Consider the following 22,762-nt stretch of genomic DNA (forward strand, 5'->3'; position numbering starts at 1 on the left):
TCCAGTTCTAACTGTTGCTTCCTGAACTGCATATAGGTTTCTCAAGAGGCAGGTCAGGTGGTCTGGTATTCCCATCTCTTTCAGAATTTTCCACAGTTTCTTGTGATCCACACAGTCAAAGGCTTTGGCATAGTCAATAAAGCAGAAATAGATGTTTTTCTGGAACTCTCTTGCTTTTTTGATGATCCCGCAGATGTTGGCAATTTGATCTCTGGTTCCTCTGCCTTTTCTAAAAGCAGCTTGAACATCTGGAAGTTCACGGTTCACGTATTGCTGAAGCCTGGCTTGGAGAATTTTGAGCATTACTTTACTAGTGTGTGAGATGAGTGCAATTGTGCAGTAGTTTGAGCATTCTTTGACATTTCTTTTCTTTGGGATTGGAATGAAAACAGACCTTTTCCAGTCCTGTGGCCACTGCTGAGTTTTCCACATTTGCTGGCATAGACGGTATCTTAGAATTCAGTAAATTAAAAATAAAAACTTACCTTTTTTCTGCATATCTTGATGAAGTTTTGTTATTTCAATCTTATGTCCCTCCTCTTTGATTTTCATTTCACTCATAAGTTTTGCAATATTATTCCTATGTTCCTGTAGATTAAAACATACATTCATTGTTCAATTTAAGTATGTGTTCACATCTTTTGATTAGATGAAATTTTCAAAGTTGATATTAATTTTTGATTATAATTATATCTAGAGAGGAAAGATATTGTTCATTGTTTGAATGCTTAACTTTGAGAAGGACCAATTTCTTGTTCAAGTAGACAGATCATCTAGGCACAATGATTTTTTATTTTTGCCTCCTGAATTCTCATCACCATATCTATAACTTATCATAGATGCTCAAAATATTTTAAGTGTGTACAGAAATGCCATGAACATTAAAATATTAAAAAAAAGCCAAACTATATTGTAGAGCCAACTTTATGTATCATTTGATAGCCAGTGAGCAACTTCACTTTCACTTTTCACTTTCATGCATTGGAGAAGGAAATGGCAACCCACTCCAGTGTTCTTGCCTGGAGAATCCCAGGGACGGGGGAGCCTGGTGGGCTGCCGTCTATGGGATCACACAGAGTCGGACACAACTGAAGTGACTTAGCAGCAGCAGCAGCAGCAGCAGCAGCAAGTTTATCCTGACATAGGGTGAATCTCTTTGAATATGGGCTGAATTTCCATTTCTGACAATTATATAAACATCCCTAATTTCCAGGAGGAGGTTAAGCATTATCTATAGTAAGGGTCAGCTTTATGAGGAGGCTAAAGAAGGATGAATTTGGGATCTGAGAAGTGGTCAACAGCCTTCTGAGGTAGTTTCATAGGTTGTTGACGCAGAGAAGTGATTTTATCCTCATAAGGAGAGTGGCATTTAAAAAAGTGTTTATTTTTTCGGTTGTGCTGGGTCTTCATTGTCGTACAACGGCTTTCTCTAGTTGCAGACAGCAGGGGCTACTCTCTAGTTGGGGTGCCGGGGCTTCTCATTGTGGTGGTTTCTCTCGTTGCAGAGCACAGGCTCTAGGCACATGGGTTTCAGTAGTTGTGGTACATGGGCCCAGCTGCTCTGTGGCATGTGGAATCCGCCCAGATCAAAGATCAAACTCACGCCCCCTGTACTGTCAGGTGGACTCTTATCTACTGTACCGCCAGGGAAGTCCCTGGAGAGTAGCATTGAGAGAAGTGTGGAAAGAGAAATCCACCAGAGAGATTAAATTTTCAATTTTTCCAGAGGTATATTTCTAAATGGAGAGGAGTAAAGGAAAGAAGGAAGAATAAAAGCGAAGTGGGATAGTAAGAAAGAGATAATAATGAAGGCAAGAGGCCCAGAAAAATCTAATAAACACACTAAGACTTCCCAGGTGGCACCAGTGGTAAAGAATCTACCTGTCAATGCAGGAGATGCAAGTAATGAGAGTGATCCCTGGGTCAGGAAGATCCCCTGGAGTAGGAAACGGCAATCCACTCCACTATTCTTGCCAAAATCCCATGGACAGAGGAGCTTGGTGGACTACAGTCCATGGGGTCGCAAAGAGTTGGACATGACTAGGCACGCATGTGTGTTAAACACTGTAAAAGGAGGGACTTTGTTTTTACTCACTGTTGTATTGCTATCTCCTGGTGTATATCGCTTGATATATATTCAATGAATGAGAATGCTAGTAAGAATTATTTTTTAGAGGTTCTTACCCTAGACCCAGGGTTTTCGAGGGTCTGTTAACTTCCTGAAATTGTATGCAAAATCATGTGTGATGCATGCATGTGCCCTTTAGAGCACTTTTTTATCAGGGTTCATGGGTTTTATACTGATAGATATTCAGTATATTCAGGTATTTGAGGAGATTAAAAAAAGTCAAGATCCATTGATTTAAGCAGCTATAATTAAAAATAAAGATTAATTTATATAATAAGTAAAAATTAAAAATTTCCTTAAGTTCAAGAGGATGCAGTCAGGATTCCTACTTGTGCTACTTAGTTTGCCAGAAAACATGCAGGAATGGCTGAACCCATCCAACCATTGCCTGTGATTAAAGTTAGGTGACTGAAGGGGTCAATCTCATAGACTGTGCTATATTTCCAACGCTTGTAGCTAGATTTCTAGATGGACAACTACACAATGGCTTTCATAAATGACTCCTGACTCAAATGGGTGCACTAAGCAGTTGCTGCTCTGGGAAACTCTAGGAGACAAATCTACATGTCTTTTCATTCTCCATTGATTTTCCCACCTGACATGTTGCCATTAGTTTGTTAAGATGAGGATTTTCACTGTAGTCTCGAGGCATGAAGCCTATCTTAAAGGTCTGGGCTGGTACAGGCTCCTATCTCACTAGGTTCTTCTCTCAGTTCAGTTCAGTCACTCAGTTGTGTCCTACTCTTTGCGACCCCATGAATCGCAGCATGCCAGGCCTCCTTGTCCATCACCAACTCCTGGACTTCACCCAGACTCACGTCCATTGAGTCAGTGATGCCATCAAGCCATCTCATCCTCGGTCGTCCCCTTCTCCTACTGCCCCCAATCCCTCCCAGCATCAGAGTCTTTTCTAATGAGTCAACTCTTCGCATGAGGTGGCCAAAGTACTGGAGTTTTAGCTTTAGCATCATTCTTTCCAAAGAAATCCCAGGGCTGATCTCCTTCAGAATGGACTGCTTGGATCTCCTTGCAGTCCAAGGGACTCTCAAGAGTCTTCTCCAGCACCACAGTTCAAAAGCATCAATTCTTCGGCGCTCAGCCTTCTTCACAGTCCAACTATCACATCCATACATGACCACAGGAAAAACCTTAGCCTTGAGTAGACGGACCTTAGTCGGCAAAGTAATGTCTCTGCTTTTGAATATGCTATCTAGGTTGGTCATAACTTTTCTTCCAAGGAGTAAGCGTCTTTTAATTTCATGGCTGCAATCACCATCTGCAGTGATTTTGGAGCCCAGAAAAATAAAGTCTGACACTGTTTCTACTGTTTCCTCACCTATTTGCCATGAAGTGATGGGACCAGATGCCATGATCTTCGTTTTCTGAATGTTGAGCTTTAAGCCAACTTTTTCACTCTCCACTTTCACCAAGAGGCTTTTCAGTTCCTCTTCATTTTCTGCCATAAGGGTGGTGTCATCTGCATATCTGAGGTTATTGATATTTCTCCTGGCAATCTTGATTCCAGCTTGTTTCTTCCAGTCCAGCGTTTTTCATGATGTACTCTGCATGTAAGTTAAATAAGCAGGGTGACAATATACAGCCTTGATGTACTCCTTTTCCTATTTGGAACCAGTCTGTTGTTCCATATCCAGTTCTAACTGTTGCTTCCTGAACTGCATATAGGTTTCTCAAGAGGCAGGTCAGGTGGTCTGGTATTCTCATCTCTTTCAGAATTTTCCACAGTTTATTGTGATTCACACAGTCAAAGGCTTTGGCATAGTCAATAAAGCAGAAATAGATGTTTTTCTGGAACTCTCTTGCTGTTTCCATGATCCAGCGGATGTTGGCAATTTGATCTCTGGTTCCTCTGCCTTTTCTAAAACCAGCTTGAACATCAGGAAGTTCACGGTTCACATATTGCTGAAGCCTGGCTTGGAAAATTTTGAGCATTACTTTACTAGCGTGTGAGATGAGTGCAATTGTGCAGTAGTTTGAGCATTCTTTTGCATTGCCTTTCTTTGGGATTGGAATGAAAACTGACCTTTTCCAGTCCTGTGGCCACTGCTGAGTTTTCCAAATTTGCTGGCATATTGAGTGCAGCACTTTTACAGCATCATCTTTCAGGATTTGAAATAGCTCAACTGGAATGCCATCACCTCCACTAGCTCTGTTTGTAGTGATGCTTTCTAAGGCCCACTTGACTTCACATTCCAGGATGTCTGGCTCTAGGTGAGTGATCACACCATCGTGATTATCTGGGTTGTGAAGCTCTTTTTGTACAGTTCTCCTGTGTATTCTTGCCACCTCTTCTTAATATCTTCTGCTTCTGTTAGGTCCATACCATTTCTGTCCTTTATTGAGCCCATCTTTGCATGAAATATTCCCTTGGTATCTCTAATTTTCTTGAAGAGATCTCTAGTCTTTCCCATTCTGTTCCTTTCCTCTATTTCTTTGCACTGATCGCTGAGGAAGGCTTTCTTATCTTTCCTTGCTATTCTTTGGAACTCTGCATTCAGATGCTTATATCTTTCCTTTTCTCCTTTGCTTTTCACCTCTCTTCTTTTCACAGCTATTTGTAAGGCCTCCCCAGACAGCCATTTTGCTTTTTTGCATTTCCTTTCCATGGGGATGGTCTTGATCCCTGTCTCCTGTACAATGTTATGAACCTCATTCCATAGTTCATCAGGCACTCTATCAGATCTAGGCCCTTTAAATCTATTTCTCACTTCCACTGTATAATCATAAGGGATTTGATTTAGGTCATACCTGAATGGTCTAGTGGTTTTCCCTACTTTCTTCAATTTAAGTCTGAATTTGGTAATAAGGAGTTCATGATCTGAGCCACAGCAGCTCCTGGTCTTGTTTTTGCTGACTGTATAGAGCTTCTCCATCTTTGGCTGCAAAGAATATAATCAATCTGATTTCAGTGTTGACCATCTGGTGATGTCCATGTGTAGAGTCTTCTCTTGTGTTGTTGGAAGAGGGTGTTTGCTATGACCAGTGCATTTTCTTGGCAAAACTCTATTAGTCTTTGCCGTGCTTCATTCCGCATTCCAAGGCCAAATTTGCCTGTTACCTCAGGTGTTTCTTGACTTCCTACTTTTGCATTCCAGTCCCCTATAATGAAAAGGACATCTCTTTTGGGTGTAGTTCTACAAGGTCTTGTAGGTCTTCATAGAACCGTTCAACTTCAGCTTCTTTAGTGTTACTGGTTGGGGCATAGACTTGGATTACTGTGATACTGAATGGTTTGCCTTGGAAAGAAACAGAGATCATTCTGTCGTTTTTTGAGACTGCATCCAAGTACTGCCTTTCAGACTCTTTTGTTGACCATGATGGCTACTCCATTTCTTCTGAGGGATTCCTGCCCGCAGTAGTAGATATAATGGTCATCTGAGTTAAATTCACCCATTCCAGTCCATTTTAGTTTGCAGATTCTTAGAATATCTTCTCCTCTAGTGTAACCTGTAACAGCCCCAAAGAGTCCATTCTTTTTAAGGGGACAAAATTCCAACAGGTTCTTGTTGTTTGCCTTCTTTTCATTTGCTTTCTTGAGAACTTTAAATTCCAAGGGACAGCTTCTGGTTATATCGTCTTATAAAACATAAGCATTCTTCATATACAAGTTACAAATCTTCCAGTCTCGTAATTATGGCTGTTAAGTAACTCCAAAGTTTATTTCTAGGGAGTGGTTCTCCATATGTCTTGGATGTGCCTGGAGGTGTTGTACTAGAGAATGTTCTTTAGATTGAGGTAATCTTTAGTTTGCTCTGGACAGCAGTTAATAAGCTCAGATTCTTGGGTTATGGTGTTTATTCTGTCATTCCCACTCCTCTGAAAATTCATATTATTTTAGACAAAGAAGTATACTACAATTTGGCATTTTAGAAGAGGAGGCAAAAGTTCTCTCCCTTTCTGTTCCAATTACACCCTGACTACATTTATTGTTGAAATGTAGAGGAAAGATATGAAAAGGATAGAAAAATAAAGGAAAGATATAAAGGAAAAGTGTGATGAGAAGCTAAGTTTTCCAAGAGTACATCAGATGCCATTCATTACTCCTGAGTATTACCTAGAAGCCCTGGCATGTTTACACAATTAGCTTGTGTTTCTTCAAAGGCTCTTTAAATGAAGAACCAGATTGAAACAGAGATGATTCTTCAAGCTGAAGTTCTAAGGTGGATACAGATCTAAGCTGAGTTTTGGAAATCTTAGATCTGCCAGAGTTTGACATACTGGCTCTTGGGATATGAGAAAAAACTAGCATAATAAACCTCCCAAAGAGCAGAGGGGTGGGAACTTATATTCATTGAGGATATTTTATGTTCTAGGCACTAGGTTTTATGTTCTATAATTACTACCATGATGCTGTTCTTATAGGAGATAAGAAAAAGTAGCAGAGTGTATGCTGGCTCTTGGGAGAAAATTAATTGGTGACCCACATAAAATGCTCTCTTCATTTGGATGGGTCCATAAAATTTCAATAGATCACTCAAATCATAAATACTGAAGGCATTCACTTTATCATAAACAAGATTTTATAGAGTGCTAATTAAGAATATACTGAAGAGTAAAATCTCTAACATAACTTTAAAATAAATGGCAAAATTGTTGTATTCCTTTTTGTTCGAAAGAAAGTAATGCAAGCAGTATACTAGTGCATTAGTTTGTAAAACACTGAGGGTCTTCAAAACTTGTATCTTTTTGGCTGCCTATATTAATTAAAAATGATTTTTTCCCTTAATTTGGGAAGACAATGCTCCACAGGTATTTGATTGAATATAAAGACACATAAACTCACCTGTTCATGCATTTTAAACTTTTCTTTCATAAGATCAGCATTTCTTTTTAGTTGTTCATTTTCACCTGTGTAAAAGTCATTGAAGAGTATCATAATATATAGAACTTTTCAAATAATATGGGAATATTTTTAACCCATCAACTTTCTGTTCATGTATATATTAAACATGTGAATACAAAATCTACTACACATTAGGCTCTGTGAATGACATTGGGAATGCTGAAACAAAAAAAAATTATTGCTCTTCAAAGAACTTACAGCTTAGTGTTAAGACAGATGTGTAAACAGTTATGATAATGCTGTGATAACTGTTTGGTAATGGCAGTGTATCTGAAATATGGTGGGGTGATATGGAAGGAAAGCTTAGACCAGTTCTAAGTCAGGAAAGGGTTTGTAGAAGAGGAAGCACTTGATCTGAGACTTAAATAGTAAGTTGGAGGGATGCATTCTAGATACATAAAAATATCCAGAAGACTTTGGGCTTGAATCAATATAGCACATTTGGGAAAATTACAATTCAAGTACAGTATTGTTGGAGTGTAAATTATAAGGAGAATGTGTTAAACAGATTGGGAAAGTAACTTTATAGGAGGTAGACAGATTCTAGATGAAAAACTTTGAATTTTATTTTATAGGTTATAGACTCATCAAAGAATTCTGAACAGTGAAATGAAACGATCAGTTACATGTTCAAAAAGATTATCTGGCAGTGCAGAGGATGAATAGGGAAGGGGTTGACCCCAGAGGATGTCCATACATCAGTAATAGATCAAGTTAGAAATAATGGAGCCGAAATTAGGTCACTGGCAGTAGGAGACAATGGAAAATAAAGATAACTATATAGATGATAGAATTACCAGGAAACTTAATGCTGATTGGATAGCAGTGGCAAAAGCAAAAGGGGAACCTTTGCCTTCTAGGTTTCTGATTTGAGTGAATGAAAACTGTTAATCAATTTGGGAAAAATTTAAATGGGAAGATTTTTAGGAATAGAATGATGGATCTCTATCTTTATCATGCCAAATTTGAAATGCTTGAGATATCCAGGAGAATATTTCTTATAGGCTGAGAAACACTTAGAGGTGGCTAAAGGAAAACTATCCTATAAAGGAGACTAAGAAGTGTCTAGAGATACAGGAGAGGGTGTTACTAAGAGAAGAGAGTTTATGGGGGCTATTATCCATGGCAGTAAATGTAATAAAAGGGGAAATTAGAGAACATTGAATCTGAAATCTTTGGGAGATGGCCAATTGTTCTAAGTTGAAGACTAGATGAAAAGTGAAGTGAAAGTGAAAGTAGCTCAGTCATGTCCGACTCTTTGCAACCCTATGGACTGTATAGTCCATGTATGACTAATCCAGCCCAAAATACTAGAGTGGGTAGCCTTTCCCTTCTCCAGGGGATCTTCCCAACCCAGGGACTGAACCCAGGTCTCCCACATTGCAGGTGGATTCTTTACCAGCTGAACCACAAGGGAAGCCCAAGCATACTGGAGTGGGTAGCCTATCCCTTCTCCAGTGGATCTTCCTGACCTAGGAATCGAACAGGGGTCTCCTGCATTGCGGGCAGATTCTTTACCAACTGAGCTATCAGGGAAGCCCCAAAACTAGAAGAAGGTAAGGAAATAGAGATAGTGAGTGCAGACTATTCCCTTGAGATTCTATTGCAAAAGGAAAGAGTGAGAGTAATTGGAGGGAATAAATCCTAAATCAAGGATACTTTGTTGTGTTTATTGAAAAGATGAGAGAGGTCTGAGTTGTTTAAAAGCCGAGAGGAATGACCAATAGCAAGAGGGAAACGGAAGAGAGAAAGGAAGGGACAATAGAAGATGCAACATCCCAGAAGAGAGAGGTGAAGAGAGATGAGAGTTAAGTGGAAAAATAAGTTTGGACAGGAAGAAGGATTCTTTTTTTTTCTTCAAAGCTAAGGAGGAAGAAGTAAGGATATGTCTGTGTATGAATACACTGGAGGAAGTGCATTGGGAAGAAGGGATAGTGGGTGACAGGAAATCAGGTAGTTCATGTCTGACAGCTTTCATTTTTTCTATGAAATAGTAAAGTAGGTTCAAAGAGAAAGAAATATTTAAAGTTTGGGACTTAAAGAATGAAAAATTTAAAAGCCTGGATAAATTAAGGGTACATGTGAAACTGGGGCTCAAAATGACTTTGCAATTTATGTTTTTTTACCAATAGCCTTTGGTGCCTATAGCACTGTAAGTCAAGCAAGTATATGGCTGGATTGATCTGTATTTGAGGATTAGTATAGTTTATATTCTAGGATGGGTGAGGGAAACAAAACCACTGTACAAAAAAGATGAGGGACTTCCCTGGTGGTCCAGTGGCTAAGACTCTGACCTCTCAATGTAGGGAGTCAGGGGTCGATCCCTGGTCAGGGAACTAGATCCATACACTGCAACTAAGACTTGGTGTGGCCAAATAAATAAATAAATATTTTTAAAAAGAAGATGAGTTGATATAGTAAGCTAAGCTAAACTAGAAGGAAAGGAAGATTTAATCCTTGAACAACATTATTGAGAACCATAGTTATATAATGCCCTATTAAGTAAAATTTAGGAAAAAAATGAATTTAAGTAAAATACAGTTTGCATCTTCAATTTGCCCTATTATTTCATACCTATTATAATTTTCACTTTTTTTTTTTAAACCAAAACTCTTCTCTTGACAAGGCATGATGGAGAAGGAGGGGTGCTTCACATTTTTCTATATTCACTCTTGTTAACCACTAGGTGTTTTTAAGGAAAATCAGATATACTTAGATCAGGAAAAAGTCAGTCCTGATTTAGCGTGTGGTGAGGGTTTGAAACAGAGCAAGGATCTGTACTTGAGCCAGACATTAAACGTGCCCATTTAAAAATTCTCTTTGTTCCTGCTGATCAATCTGTAGAGCTCTTTGTATTGTAGATATAAACTTTATGTTGGTATTTGAAAGCAATTTTATTTCAAATAAATTATTTGCTTTTTGACTTTTGTTTCACACGGAACATGCAGAGTTCTTTTTACATTGTTGTTGCTTGTACTTTTGTTGCATTGTTGTTAACAAGGTGAGCTATAGGTCTGTTTTTTTTTTTTTTTTATATAGTATCTGAGGTTTTCAGATTGGCTAAGATGATATCCCTCAGCTCCAGGTTATATGCTTTTCCTGGATTTTAAGTTTGTATTGTTCTTTTTTTTAAAAAATTCATCTAGAATTTGTTTTTGATATGGTTGGAAAACTTTCCAGATGGTAAGCTAGTTGTGCCAGTACCATACTTTAAAATATCATTCTTTTTCAATAAATTGAAATATTCCTTGCATCATACATTAAGTTAGCAAATATTGGGGCTTGTTTCTAGAATCTAGATCATTCTTTCCATGGATGTATTTTTCACTTTTTATGCCAATACCATATTGATTTCATTACAATGGCTTCAGAGCACACTGTTTTCTGGTAGTGGAAGTCCTCCTCCTTACATTCTTCTTATTTTTCATACTTTCTGTTTTTGTTTGTTTCTTCTGTCAAATGAACTGTAAGATTAGCTTATGCAATCTTCTCCTTTACCCCTAAATTTAAGATTTTAATTTAAACTACATGAAATGTGTATATTAAATTCAGGAAAATGACATTTTAATGATGTTAAGCCTTCCCTCTACCAGAAATATTGATAAACCCATCTAAATATTATGTTAGTATCTAGCTTTGGCATATCTGTAATTATGCTGAACAGAAGCACATAACTTACCTATGCATTAAAGTCATCACTGAAGAAATAGCTAACCTCCTCAATATTTTATACTGCACCTCAGTTGGCTTTTTGTTGGCTTTCATCTGTAGTATAATCCATGTTATATTATTATTATAATTCATGTTATATTATTATTGTTGGCACTGCTCTTTTTCATCATCTTCCCAGATTTTACATTAGATTTTCAAACACGTATCTCCACTTCCTTAAGGCTACTTCCTTAAGGTATAAGGCTCTTGCTGCACTGGCTGGAGTAGAGATAAATTCAAATAGCATCTTGATCACTGTAGAGTCCATCCGGTCCTGATATTTGACAAGGAATTGCTCTCTAACCTGAGCTAGACTTTGCTTTAAATCCAGAAAGAAGGAAATGGTCTTCTAAGAAACATGAATGACCAAGCAACTCTATCATATCCTTTATTACTACTTCTGTTACTTCTCTCTATTAGCCAAATAAAAAATGATGACATGGAACAAAAGGGAAAAATAGGAAATTCATAGTTATTTTTCATTTCAGTCTTTTTTTTACTCACGAGTAAGCAGAAGGTAGAGAGTGTTGGTGGAATGTGCATGTCTCAAGAATTAAAATGAATGAAAGATGGTTGAGTTAGTTTTGTGCAGCATTTCCACTATTCTGGTAAGAATGAAATAGATATACATGTATAAACTATGAAGTATTAATTGTGTACTTCTGTACTTCCATATATGAGTTGTGTTCTTTGATTTAAAACTAGTTTGTACAATAGAAAGATGAATAGTAAAATTCATGCTCATAATTAAAATTAAAAGCATTTTTCACTGAGAGCGATATTAAAGAACAAATTTCAGAACCTTTAATGTTATTTTTTTTCCTGATTTTTGAACATGGGCTCCACATTTTCACTTTGCACTGTGCCCTGAAAATTATTCTGGTGGCCACAAATATTTATAGGTTTTGTTCTTTACCTTCCTTTTAATGTTCCTTTAGGAAATCTCTCTTGGAAGGTGGCAATTTTTAAATAATGAAGATTCTACAGTATATATTCATAAGAAGTCATTTCCCCATACTTAGAAGATGCTTATATAAATATGATAGCATTCTTCAAAAGATATACTATAAGCTAACAAGTCTGATTATTTTAAGAAGGTCTTTCTCACAATTATGTTGAAAGAAGTATTTCTACATTTTTCAAACTAATTTTCATGTAAGCATTATTTTTTTCTTTAGTAGTTGATCATGGATTAGCTGTTTCTTATACAACTCTTTTATAGAATAACACTGAATATATGCTTTTGCTCTTTTCAAAACATACTGATCAGTGATCAATTTGGACTACATCATTTTATTTAGCACAATTTTATACAGTAAAGCTGCACTGTCCATAACAATGTCTTTCTTAAAATCCACTCTTTTAGAGTATAAGGGCTCAAGTAAATTTAAGTTATTCAGGCTCAGTTCAGACAGGAAAAAAGCAATATTAAGTTGTAATAAATTATTTAGAGAAAAATTGACAAATATGTTTGAATTCTACTGATTTCGGCGGTGCTCTATATTTTCGGCTGATTTCTCGTCTATATTTTTTTTCTCTTTTCACTGCCCATGTGTTTAAATTCCTAAAATTCAATTGATCTAGAGCTGGTTATATCACAATAATTCTCCACTAATGGAAAAAAGACTCTGAATCTTGTTTTCTTTGCCCAGGCAGTAATAATCACTGATGATAAGCTAGCAGGTATAATGTCACTATCTCTCATATAGTGAATTACTGAGATTCTCTTAAAGTAGAATATAGAATAATGTACTTACAATAATATAAGAAACAATATAAAAATATTCCTATCATTTATGATATCTTGTGATGAACCATATTCTATTTTATGTTCATATCCTGAACTCCAAACACATATTACTTCAAAGACAGAAAGAATTCATTCTTTGAAGTATAAAGACCAAATTGGGAAGCAGAGGATAGGGTAATGAAGCAGCAAGAAAACAAATGCTCATAGTATAAAGGGCTGCCAACACTCTTGCATAATCTACACAATGGGCCCTTGCCTTTCTCCAGCCTAATTAGACGGCATAACAGATGTCATTAAATATTGTTTCATGACTTTCCTTCTCTGTGTCAGGTTATCAGTAATAAATGAAGAGCTTCTTTGGTCCTTGACAATGAGAACATCTCAGAAAATATATTTAACTTAATCATCCAATCACTCATGAGGATGAGAGACTCAAGTTTTCCCTTAAGTTACAAAATTCCAATGTTATTGCCATAGATGGTTTGTTGTTGTTTAGTTGCTAAGTCATGTCTGACTCTTTGCAACCCCATGGACTATAGCCCACCAGGCTCCTCTGTCCATAGGATTCTCTAGGCAAGAATACTGGAGTGGGTTGCCATTTCCTTCTCCAGGGGATCTACCTGACCTAGGGATCAAACCTGAGTCTCCTGCATCGGCAGCCAGATTCTTTACCACTGAGCCATCATGGAATGGTAAGAGGGATCATCCACTGTCTCACATGTAACTGGTAAATATTAGGAGGGAATAGGCAGGCCAACATAAATAACAAAATCACAAAATCTAAAAAGTAGTGACAAACAGATAAAGTGTTCTAAACTAATAGTCTCTAAACTCTCATAATTGTGTGCCCTGTTAATGAAAATAATGAGAATGTACACCCTAATTCTTGTTTAGTTATTTATAAATTATATATATATATCACTTTATTACTGTATACTGTATTACTATAATTCTTAAAATGGATACAAGTAGAAGTTAAGAAGGTGAACTAAAGAGGAAAAAATGCTAACTTATTCTAATATTATTTAAAGCACTGTTATGAAACTTTAAAATTATTGACTCACTATTATTGTTAATAAATTTTAGTGAGATAACGCCACTGGAAATGCATCAGTAGCTTTTACAATGTTGATTTAATTCTTTGATTATGAAAATTTTTTAAATATTCAGGCTATCTTGATACTTGGATTTGATGGTTCAAATGCATCACTGGCTGCACTTACTAAATCACAACACAGTCATCCTTGGGTTTCCACTGGAGATTAGTTCCAGGACTGCTGTGGGTACCAAAATTCATGGATATACTCAAGTCCCTTACATAAAATGGTGTAGTATTTGCATATAACCTATGCACATCCTGTATATCTTTTCAATATTTTTTAATCTCTAGATTACTTATAACACCTAATACAATGTAAGTGCTATGTGAATAGTTATAAATACGATGTAAATAGTTACTTTTGTTGTTGCCAGTCACCAAGTCATGTCCAACTCTTGGCAACCCCATGGACTGCAGCATGCCAGGGTTTCCTGTCCCTCACCATCTTGTGGACTTTGCCCAAGTTCATGTCCATTGAATCAATGATGCCCTCTAATCATCTCATCCTCTGTTGCCCTCTTTTCCTGCCTTCAATCTTTACCAACATCAGGGTCTTTTCCAAAGAGTAAGCTGTTCGCATCTGGTGGCCAAATCACTCAGCATCAGTCCTTCCAATGAATATTTAGTCTTGATTTCCTTTAGGATTGACTGGTTTGATCTCTTTGCTGTCCAAGGGACTCTCAAGAGTCTTCTCCAGCACCACAGTTTGAAAGCATTAATTCTTTGGTGCTCTGCCTTCTTTACGGTCCAGCTCTCACATCTGTACATGACTACTGGAAAAACCAAAGCTTTGACTAGATGGACCTTTGTCAGCAAAGTGATGTCTCTGCTTTTTAATACACTGTCTAGGTTGGTCATAGATTTCTTGCCAAGAAGCAGTCATCTTCTAATTTCATGGCTGCAGTCACCATACTCAGTGATTTTAGAGCCCAAGAAGAGGAAATCTGTCACTGCTTCCACGTTTTCCCCTTCTATTTGCCATGAAGGGATGGAATTGGATGCCATGATCTTAGTTTCTTTAATACTGAGTTTTAAGCCAGCTTTTTCATTCTCTTCTTTCATCTTCATCAAGACGCTCTTTAGTTCCTCTTTGCTTTCTGCCATTAATAGTTACTAGCCGTTGGCAAGTTCAAGTTTCGCTTTTTTGAAACTTTCTGAATTTTCTTTCAAGTATTTTCAGTCTAGGTTGGTTGCATCCATGGATGCAGGACCTGCAGATATGAAGGGCCGACTGTACTCATTTTTCAGTCCCAAACACTGATTATGCAAAAGTGATTTGTTTTTGAAATTCTATCAAATCCATCTTCCTTGATGTTGTTATAAGCCTCTCAAAAGATTTTTGAAAACAAACATTTAACAAAGGGTTGAGAATCATTGTTACATCGTTTGAAGAATTTTAAATTGAATTTAGCTTTCTATGCCAAGTTTAATACGCAAGTAAGAATATTTAAAGTTGACACATTTTTGGTCCCCAATCACTTAATGATGGAACCATTTCTAAATATTCATTTGCAAACAGTCCTGCTAGAGATTAATTTTTTCAAAGGCAGTTACACTTGGCCACCATTGGCTGACCATTTTATCAGTTATGATGGTTTTTCATTATTTTTAAACTTTTTAATGTGTCTGAACTTGTACAAGGGTTGAAGTGACAGCTCTGCTACTTTTTTATTGCTGATTTTTGCTTGCATTATTAGTATTATTGTCAAACATATTTTATTTCTTAAAGCTACTGTCCAGTTTGAAAGGATTGTTTTGATTGTAAGTAGCTAATATAATATATAAACCCTCTTAAGCAGGTCCATGTAGACTGTACTACACATATCAGTACACTGAGACGAGAAAAAATAAAGATGCAACTGTTTAGTTTTAGAACTCTCACTCTCCTTGGAAGAAGAATAATCTTGTGTATCATAAATGATATATAACTGATATGCAGAAAGAATAAAGAATAACATTCCATTATTAAATTTTCATCAGAATTATTCAGTCGCTCAGTCATGTCCGACTCTTTGCAACTCCATGGACTGCAGCACGCCCGGCCTCCCTGTCTATCAGCAACTCCTGGAGTTTACTCAAACTCATGTCCATCGAGTCGGTGAAGCCATCCAACCGTCTCATCCTCTGTTGTCCCCTTCTTCTCCCGCCTTCAATCTTTCCCAGCATCAGGGTCTTTTCCATTGAGTCAGCTCTTCATATCAGGTGGCCAAAGTACTGGAGTTTCAGCTTCAGATCAGTCCTTCCAATGAACACCCAGGACTGATCTCCTTTAGGAGGGACTGGTTGGCTCTTTGCAGTTCAAGGGACTCTCAAGAGTTTTCTCCAACACCACAGTTCAAAAGCATCAATTCTTCGGCACTCAGCTTTCTTTATAGTCCAACTCTCACATCCATACATGACTGACTGCTGCTGCTGCTGCTGCTACTGCTACTGCTGCTAAGTCACTTCAGTCATGTCCGACTCTGTGTGACCCCATAGACGGCAGCCCACCAGGCTCCCCCCATCCCTGGGATTCTCCAGGCAAAAACACTGGAGTGGGTTGCCATTTCCTTCTCCAATGCAGGAAAGTGAAAAGTGAAAGTGAAGTCGCTCAGTCGTGTCTGACTCTTCGAGACCCCATAGAGTGCAGCCCACCAGGCTCCTCCGTCCATGGGAATTTTCAGGCAAGAGTACTGGAGTGGGGTGCCATTGCTACTGCTGCTAAGTTGCTTCAGTCATGTCTGACTGTGCTACCCCATAGACTGCAGCCCACCAGGCTCCTCTGTCCCTGGGATTCTCCAGGCAAGAATACTGGAGTGGGTTGTCATTTCCTTCTCCAATGCATTAAAGTGAAAAGTGAAAGTGAAGTCACTCAGTCATGTCCAGCTCTTCACGACCCCATGGACTGTAGCCTACAAGGTTCCTCCGTCTGTGGGATTTTCCAGGCAAGAGTACTGGAGTGGGTTGCCATTTCCTTCTCCAGTACATGATTGACTACTGTTAATAAAAAATAAGCATTAATAGGAATTGTGTTTTTTCTTTCTGCATCTCAGCGGATCATCTTTTACACAGCCCATAAGCACCTACTGAAAAGACTGATGGATGAGAGTAAAGGGAGGTAGCATTTCTCTCATAGTGGCTGAAGAAACTCAAGCTTACAGGGAAACTGATTCAGTAACTCAATAATGCAGTTAAGACACCATGTCCTTTTAGTCTTTTCTTGCTGCTCTCCTCAATGTTGTCATCACTTTCAGGTTGAAAGCAAACAGTCTGCATCAATTTCAGGCATTATATGCAGACTTAACAACAACCAGAACAGTTTTTTGGAAGAGAGGAAAATATTTCAGAAGCCCTCCCTTGGAATTGGGGTGTAACTAGCTTCTCCCGAGGCATATGATCACGTGGATTAAAAATGAATCTTAGAAAAAAAAAGTCAGGTTTATATTAAGAAAAGGAAATAGTTTCTGGGGAGGCAGACATTTATAACCAGTATAACCTTGATAAGCAAATTATCCATACAGTCTTGAGAATCAAACAGATCAAAGAGAAGAAAGACAGGTAGTTCACACCTATCATGTTGGTCAAAACCTGTAGGAGCACTGGACAAATGAAATCAGTGAATCACTATTTCTTTCTGAGAGGCAGCATAGGATATCCATTTTTCAGAAATGGATTATTAAAAGATCTGTACTACCATATCTGTGAAAATATAATATTCTTGACTATTGGTTGATATTTGATAACCTCTTATAAAGCAATATGTTTAACATGTTTATAATTATAATCAACTTTCTGGAACTTCAAAGTATTTAATGTTAATCTCTGGTAGATGTTTTATTTGAACAAAATCCTGGAAAGAGTTAAACTCCTGGAAAGAGTTGAATCCTGTGAAGGATTATGAACAGATACATTTAAAAAAATGCAGCTAGGTGTCATATTTAGTCCGAGAAAGCAAAAGTTGTTCTGAGCCCTTGGCACTGAGTTGGAAAAATGAAAGCCCAAACCAGGTGTGGGATAGAGATCAAATACTGGGAAAAAAAAATGAGCAGGATGCTAGAACTAAGTCAAGCAAAAACCTATGGGACATACCATGATCAGACATCTGCAGGAAAAAATTTAAAAAAAGATATTGGAGATGGTATGATTCTCTGTCTACTACCCTTCTTGATCTCCAGAACAGCTCTTAGTGGTGTATCAACATGGAAATGAATCCTTATGTACTGCAGAAGCTGTTGGGCAGTGTAAGTGTGAAGTCTTCTGATCCAATTTCTATATTTGTTTCATTAACACTTGAGGAAATATTTTAAGGTAAAGCAATGGGGGAAAAGTAAGAACTAATAGTAATTCTTAAAAGACTATAAAATCATCATATAAAAGACTATAAAAGACATCAAATCAAATAAATACCATATAAGGTCAGTATTGTATCTCCTCTATATATGGAAAGTAGTTTCATTATGAGAAAAGCAGAGGACTAAGAGAAAAAATTCTTATTGTTTGGTGTCAGTTTTATGAGACCTTGGAGGCAATTTAGTTTAAACTCTAATATAGTAGAGGAAGATCCTAGGAGAAGCGATAGGCTACCCACTCCAGTATTCTTGGGCTTCCCTGGTGGCTCAGCTGGTAAAGAATCTATCTGCAATGCAGCAGACCTGGGTTCAATCCCTGGGTTGGGAAGATCCCCTGGAGAAGGGAAAGTCTACCCACTCCAGTATTCTGGCCTGGAGAATTCCATGGACTGTATGGTCATGGGGTCCCAAAGAATGGGACACATCTGAGTGACTTATTAATTATAGTAGAGGAAAATGCCACTAACATTGCACTGTAACTAAATTAAAGCAAGACAAAACACTCGGTTGTCTTATTTTGTCAGCGGTGGCCTACTGGCTTAGCATGACTATCCAAGTAAGACAAGATGAAGATGTTGGCTTCATTTACACAAATAAAACCTTACTTAATGACAGAAATTAAATAGTAAACTATCTCTGAAGTTTGAATAGAATGATGTAATTACTCATAATACCCATCCTTTAAAACTGAACACAAGGTTATTAAAGACCAAGAATACTTCTGAGAATACATATACTTCTAACCTTTCTAAAGTAATAAAGAGAATTATTATAATCAACTATAAAACCCTGATGTTCTTATCAGAATATGACTGAATTGTTCTATTCAGCATGACCTTTCTTATTTTACAATAATTTAGGAAGACATTATTGAGTAGTAAGGAATCCTGCTGATAAATTTAACAAGATCAGATTAAGAGAAGATTACTGTCAGCAATGTAAAAACTTTCTATTCTTAAAGATGCTTAAATACAACCATATTTTATTTTTAGATTTTACTTTTTTTCTAACTTACCCTTCAAATTATGTTGATATTCAATGGTATGCTGTAGCCCTTTTATCATATCATGAAGAGTAGCACATTCTAGAACATAAAAGATAACTCTATTTGAATATTTACTTTCATTTTGGAATTATTATCTCAAAGTTAAAAAATACTTAAAATAATATTTAATTGACAATTATGAGACTTAATAAAGCAACCAGGTATCTCAAAATAAGTTATATAATACACTTTTTTTTTTTACATTGAAGGGTAATTGCTTTATAGAATTTTGTGGTTTTTTGTCATACATCAACAAGGACCAGCCATTGGTACACACATGTCCCCTCCCTCCTGAGCCTCCCTTCTATCTCCCTCCCCATACTGCCCTTCAGCCTGTCAGAGAGCCCTTGTTTGAATTCCCTGAGTCATACAGCAAATTCCCATTGGCTATCTATTTTACATATGGTATTGTAAATTTCCATTTTATTCTCTCCGTACACCTCCCCTTCTCACTCCTCCCCTCCTCTATGTCCATAGGTTTGTTCTCTGTTTCTCCATTGCTGTCCTGAAAATAAATTCATCAAAGCCATCTTTTTAGATTCCATATATATATGTGTCAATATAAAATATTTATATTTCTCTTTCTGACTCACTTTGTATGATAGGCGCTAGGTTTGTCCACCTCATTAGAACTGACTCAATTGCATTCCTTTGTATGACTGAGTAGTATTCCACTATATACATGTACCACAGCTTCTTTATTCTTTCATCTGTAGATGAACATCTAGGTTGCTTCCATGTTCTAGCTATTGTAAATAGTGCTGCAATGAACACTGGGGTATGTATCTTTTTCAATTTTTTTTCCTTAGGGTACATGCCTATGAGTGGGATTGCTGGATCATATGCTGGTTTTATTCCTAGCTTTTTAAGGAACCTCCATACCATCTTCCATAGTGGTTGTATCAGTTACATTCCCACCAGCAATGCAAGAGTGTTCCCTTTTCTCTATACCCTCTCCAGCATTTATTGGTAGATTTTTTTATGATGGCCATTCTGACTGGTGTGAGGTGGTATCTGATTGTAGTTTTGATTTGTATTTCTCTTAATAATGAGTGACGTTAAGTATCTTTTCATGTGCTTGTTCAGTTCAGTTCAGTTGCTCAGCCATGTCCGACTCTTTGTGACCCCATGAATTGCAGCACGACAGGGCTCCCTGTCCATCACCAACTCCCGGATTTCACTCAGACTCATGTCCATTGAGTCAGTGATGCCATCCAGCCATCTCATCCTCTGTCATCCCCTTCTCCTCCTGCCCCCAATTCCTCCCAGCATCAGAGTTTTTTTCCAAAGAGTCAACTCTTTGCATGAGGAGGCCAAAGTACTGGACCTTCAGCTTTAGCATCACTCCTTCCAAAGAAATCCCAGGGCTGATCTCCTTCAGAATGGACTGGTTGGATCTCCTTGCAGTCCAAGGGACTCTCAAGAGTCTTCTCCAACACCATAGTTCAAAAGCATCAATTCTTTGGTGCTCAGCCTTCTTCACAGTCCAACTCTCACATCCATACATGACCACTGGAAAAACCATAGCCTTGACTAGACAGACCTTTGTTGGCTAAGTAATGTCTCTGCTTTTGAATAGGCTATCTAGGTTGGTCATAACTTTTCTTCCAAGGAGTAAGCGTCTTTTAATTTCACGGCTGCAGTCACCACCTGCAGTGATTTTGGAGCCCCCCAAAATAAAGTCTGACACTGTTTCCACTGTTTCCTTATCTATTTCCCATGAAGTGATGGGACCAGATGCCATGATTTTCGTTTTTTGAATGTTGAGCTTTAAGCCAACTTTTTCACTCTCCTCTTTCACTTTCATCAAGAGGATTTTAGCTCCTCTTCACTTTCTGCCATAAGGGTGGTGTCATCTGCATATCTGAGGTTATTGATATTTCTCCCAGCAATCTTGATTCCAGTTTGTGCTTCTTTCAGCCCAGCGTTTCTCATGATGTACTCTTCATATAAATTAAATAAGCAGGGTGACGATATACAGCCTTGACGTAGTCCTTTTCCTATTTGGAACCAGTCTGTTGTTCCATGTCCAGTTCTAACCGTTGCTTCCTGACCTGCATATAGGTTTCTCAAGAGGCAGGTCAGGTGGTCTGGTATTCTCATCTCTTTCAGAATTTTCCACAGTTTATTGTGATCCACACAGTCAAAGGCTTTGGCATAGTCAATAAAGCAGAAATAGATGTTTTTCTGGAACTCTCTTGCTGTTTCCATGATCCAGAGGATGTTGGCAATTTGATCTCTGGTTCCTCTGCCTTTTCTAAAACCAGCTTGAACATCTGGAAGTTCACAGTTCATGTATTGCTGAAGCCTGGCTTGGAGAATTTTGAGCATTACTTTCCTAGCGTGTGAGATGAGTGCAATTGTGTGGTAGTTTGAGCATCCTTTTGCATTACCTTTCTTTGGGATTGGAATGAAAACTGACTTTTTCCAGTCCTGTGGCCACTGCTGAGTTTTCCACATTTGCTGGCATATTGAGTGCAGCACTTTCATAGCATCATCTTTCAGGATTTGAAACAGCTCAACTGGAATGCCATCACCTCCACTAGCTCTGTTTGTAGTGATGCTTTCTAAGGCCCACTTGACTTCACATTCCAGGATGTCTGGCTCTAGGTGAGTGATCACACCATCATGATTATCTTGGTCATGGAGATCTTTTTTATACAGTTCTGTGTATTCTTGCCACCTCTTCTTAATATCTTCTGCTTCTGTTAGGTCCACACCATTTCTGTCCTTTATCGAGCCCATCTTCTTGAAGAGATCTGTAGTCCTTCCCATTCTGTTCTTTTCCTCTATTTCTTTGCATTGATCACTGAAGAAGGCTTTCTTATCTCTTTTTGCTATTCTTTGGAACTCTGCATTCAGATGCTTATATCTTTCCTTTTCTCCTTTGCTTTTCACCTCTCTTCTTTTCACAGCTATTTGTAAGGCCTCCCCAGACAGCCATTTTGCCTTTTTGCATTTCTTTTCCATGGGGATGGTCTTGATCCCTGTCTCCGGTACAATGTCACAAACCTCATTCCATAGTTCATCAGGCACTCTATCAGATCTAGGCCCTTAAATCTACTTCTCACTTCCACTGTATAATCATAAAGGATTTGATTTAGATCATACCTGAATGGTCTAGTGGTTTTCCCTACTTTCTTCAATTTAAGTCTGAATTTGGCAATAAGGAGTTCATGAGCTGAGCCACAGCAGCTCCTGGTCTTGTTTTTGCTGACTGTATAGAGCTTCTCCATCTTTGGCTGCAAAGAATATAATCAATCTGATTTCAGTGTTGACCATCTGGTGATGCCCATGTGTAGAGTCTTCTCTTGTGTTGTTGGAAGAGGGTGTTTGCTATGACCAGTGCATTTTCTTGGCAAAACTCTATTAGTCTTTGCCCTGCTTCATTCCACATTCCAAGGCTAAATTTGCCAGTTACTCCAGGTGTTTCTTGACTTCCTACTTTTGCATTCCAGTCCCCTATAATGAAAAGGACATCTTTTTTGGGTGTTAGTTCTAAAAGGTCTTGTAGGTATTCACAGAACCATTCAACTTCAGCTTCTTCAGCGTTACTGGTTGGGGCATACACTTGGATTACCATGATATTGAATGGTTTGCCTTGGAGACGAACAGAGATCGTTCTGTCGTTTTTGAGATTGCATCCAAGTGCTGCATTTCAGACTCTTTTGTTGACCATGATGGCTACTCCATTTCTTCTAAGGGATTCCTGCCTGCAGTAGTAGATATAATGGTCACCTGAGTTAAATTCACCCATTCCAGTCCATTTTAGTTCGCTGATTCCTAGAATGTCGACAGTCACTCTTGCCATCTCCTGTTTGACCACTAGATGACCATGTG

The 22,762-nt window shown here is 37.9% G+C and overlaps 1 protein-coding gene across 1 annotated transcript in view; it reads right to left on the reverse strand.

Moving 5' to 3' along the window:
- Positions 1-22,762, reverse strand: part of CCDC152 (coiled-coil domain containing 152) — a 39,253-nt gene that overhangs the window by 7,210 nt on the left and 9,281 nt on the right. Inside the window, exons 3-4 of the mRNA XM_042233820.2 lie at positions 6,930-6,994; positions 486-588 (exon numbers count right to left, since the gene is read on the reverse strand). Of these exons, the coding sequence (XP_042089754.1) occupies positions 486-588; positions 6,930-6,994 (168 nt within the window). The remainder of the gene's footprint in view (positions 1-485; positions 589-6,929; positions 6,995-22,762) is intronic.

This window comes from Ovis aries, chromosome 16 (assembly GCF_016772045.2).
Source record: "Ovis aries strain OAR_USU_Benz2616 breed Rambouillet chromosome 16, ARS-UI_Ramb_v3.0, whole genome shotgun sequence".
NCBI lineage: Eukaryota > Metazoa > Chordata > Mammalia > Artiodactyla > Bovidae > Ovis > Ovis aries.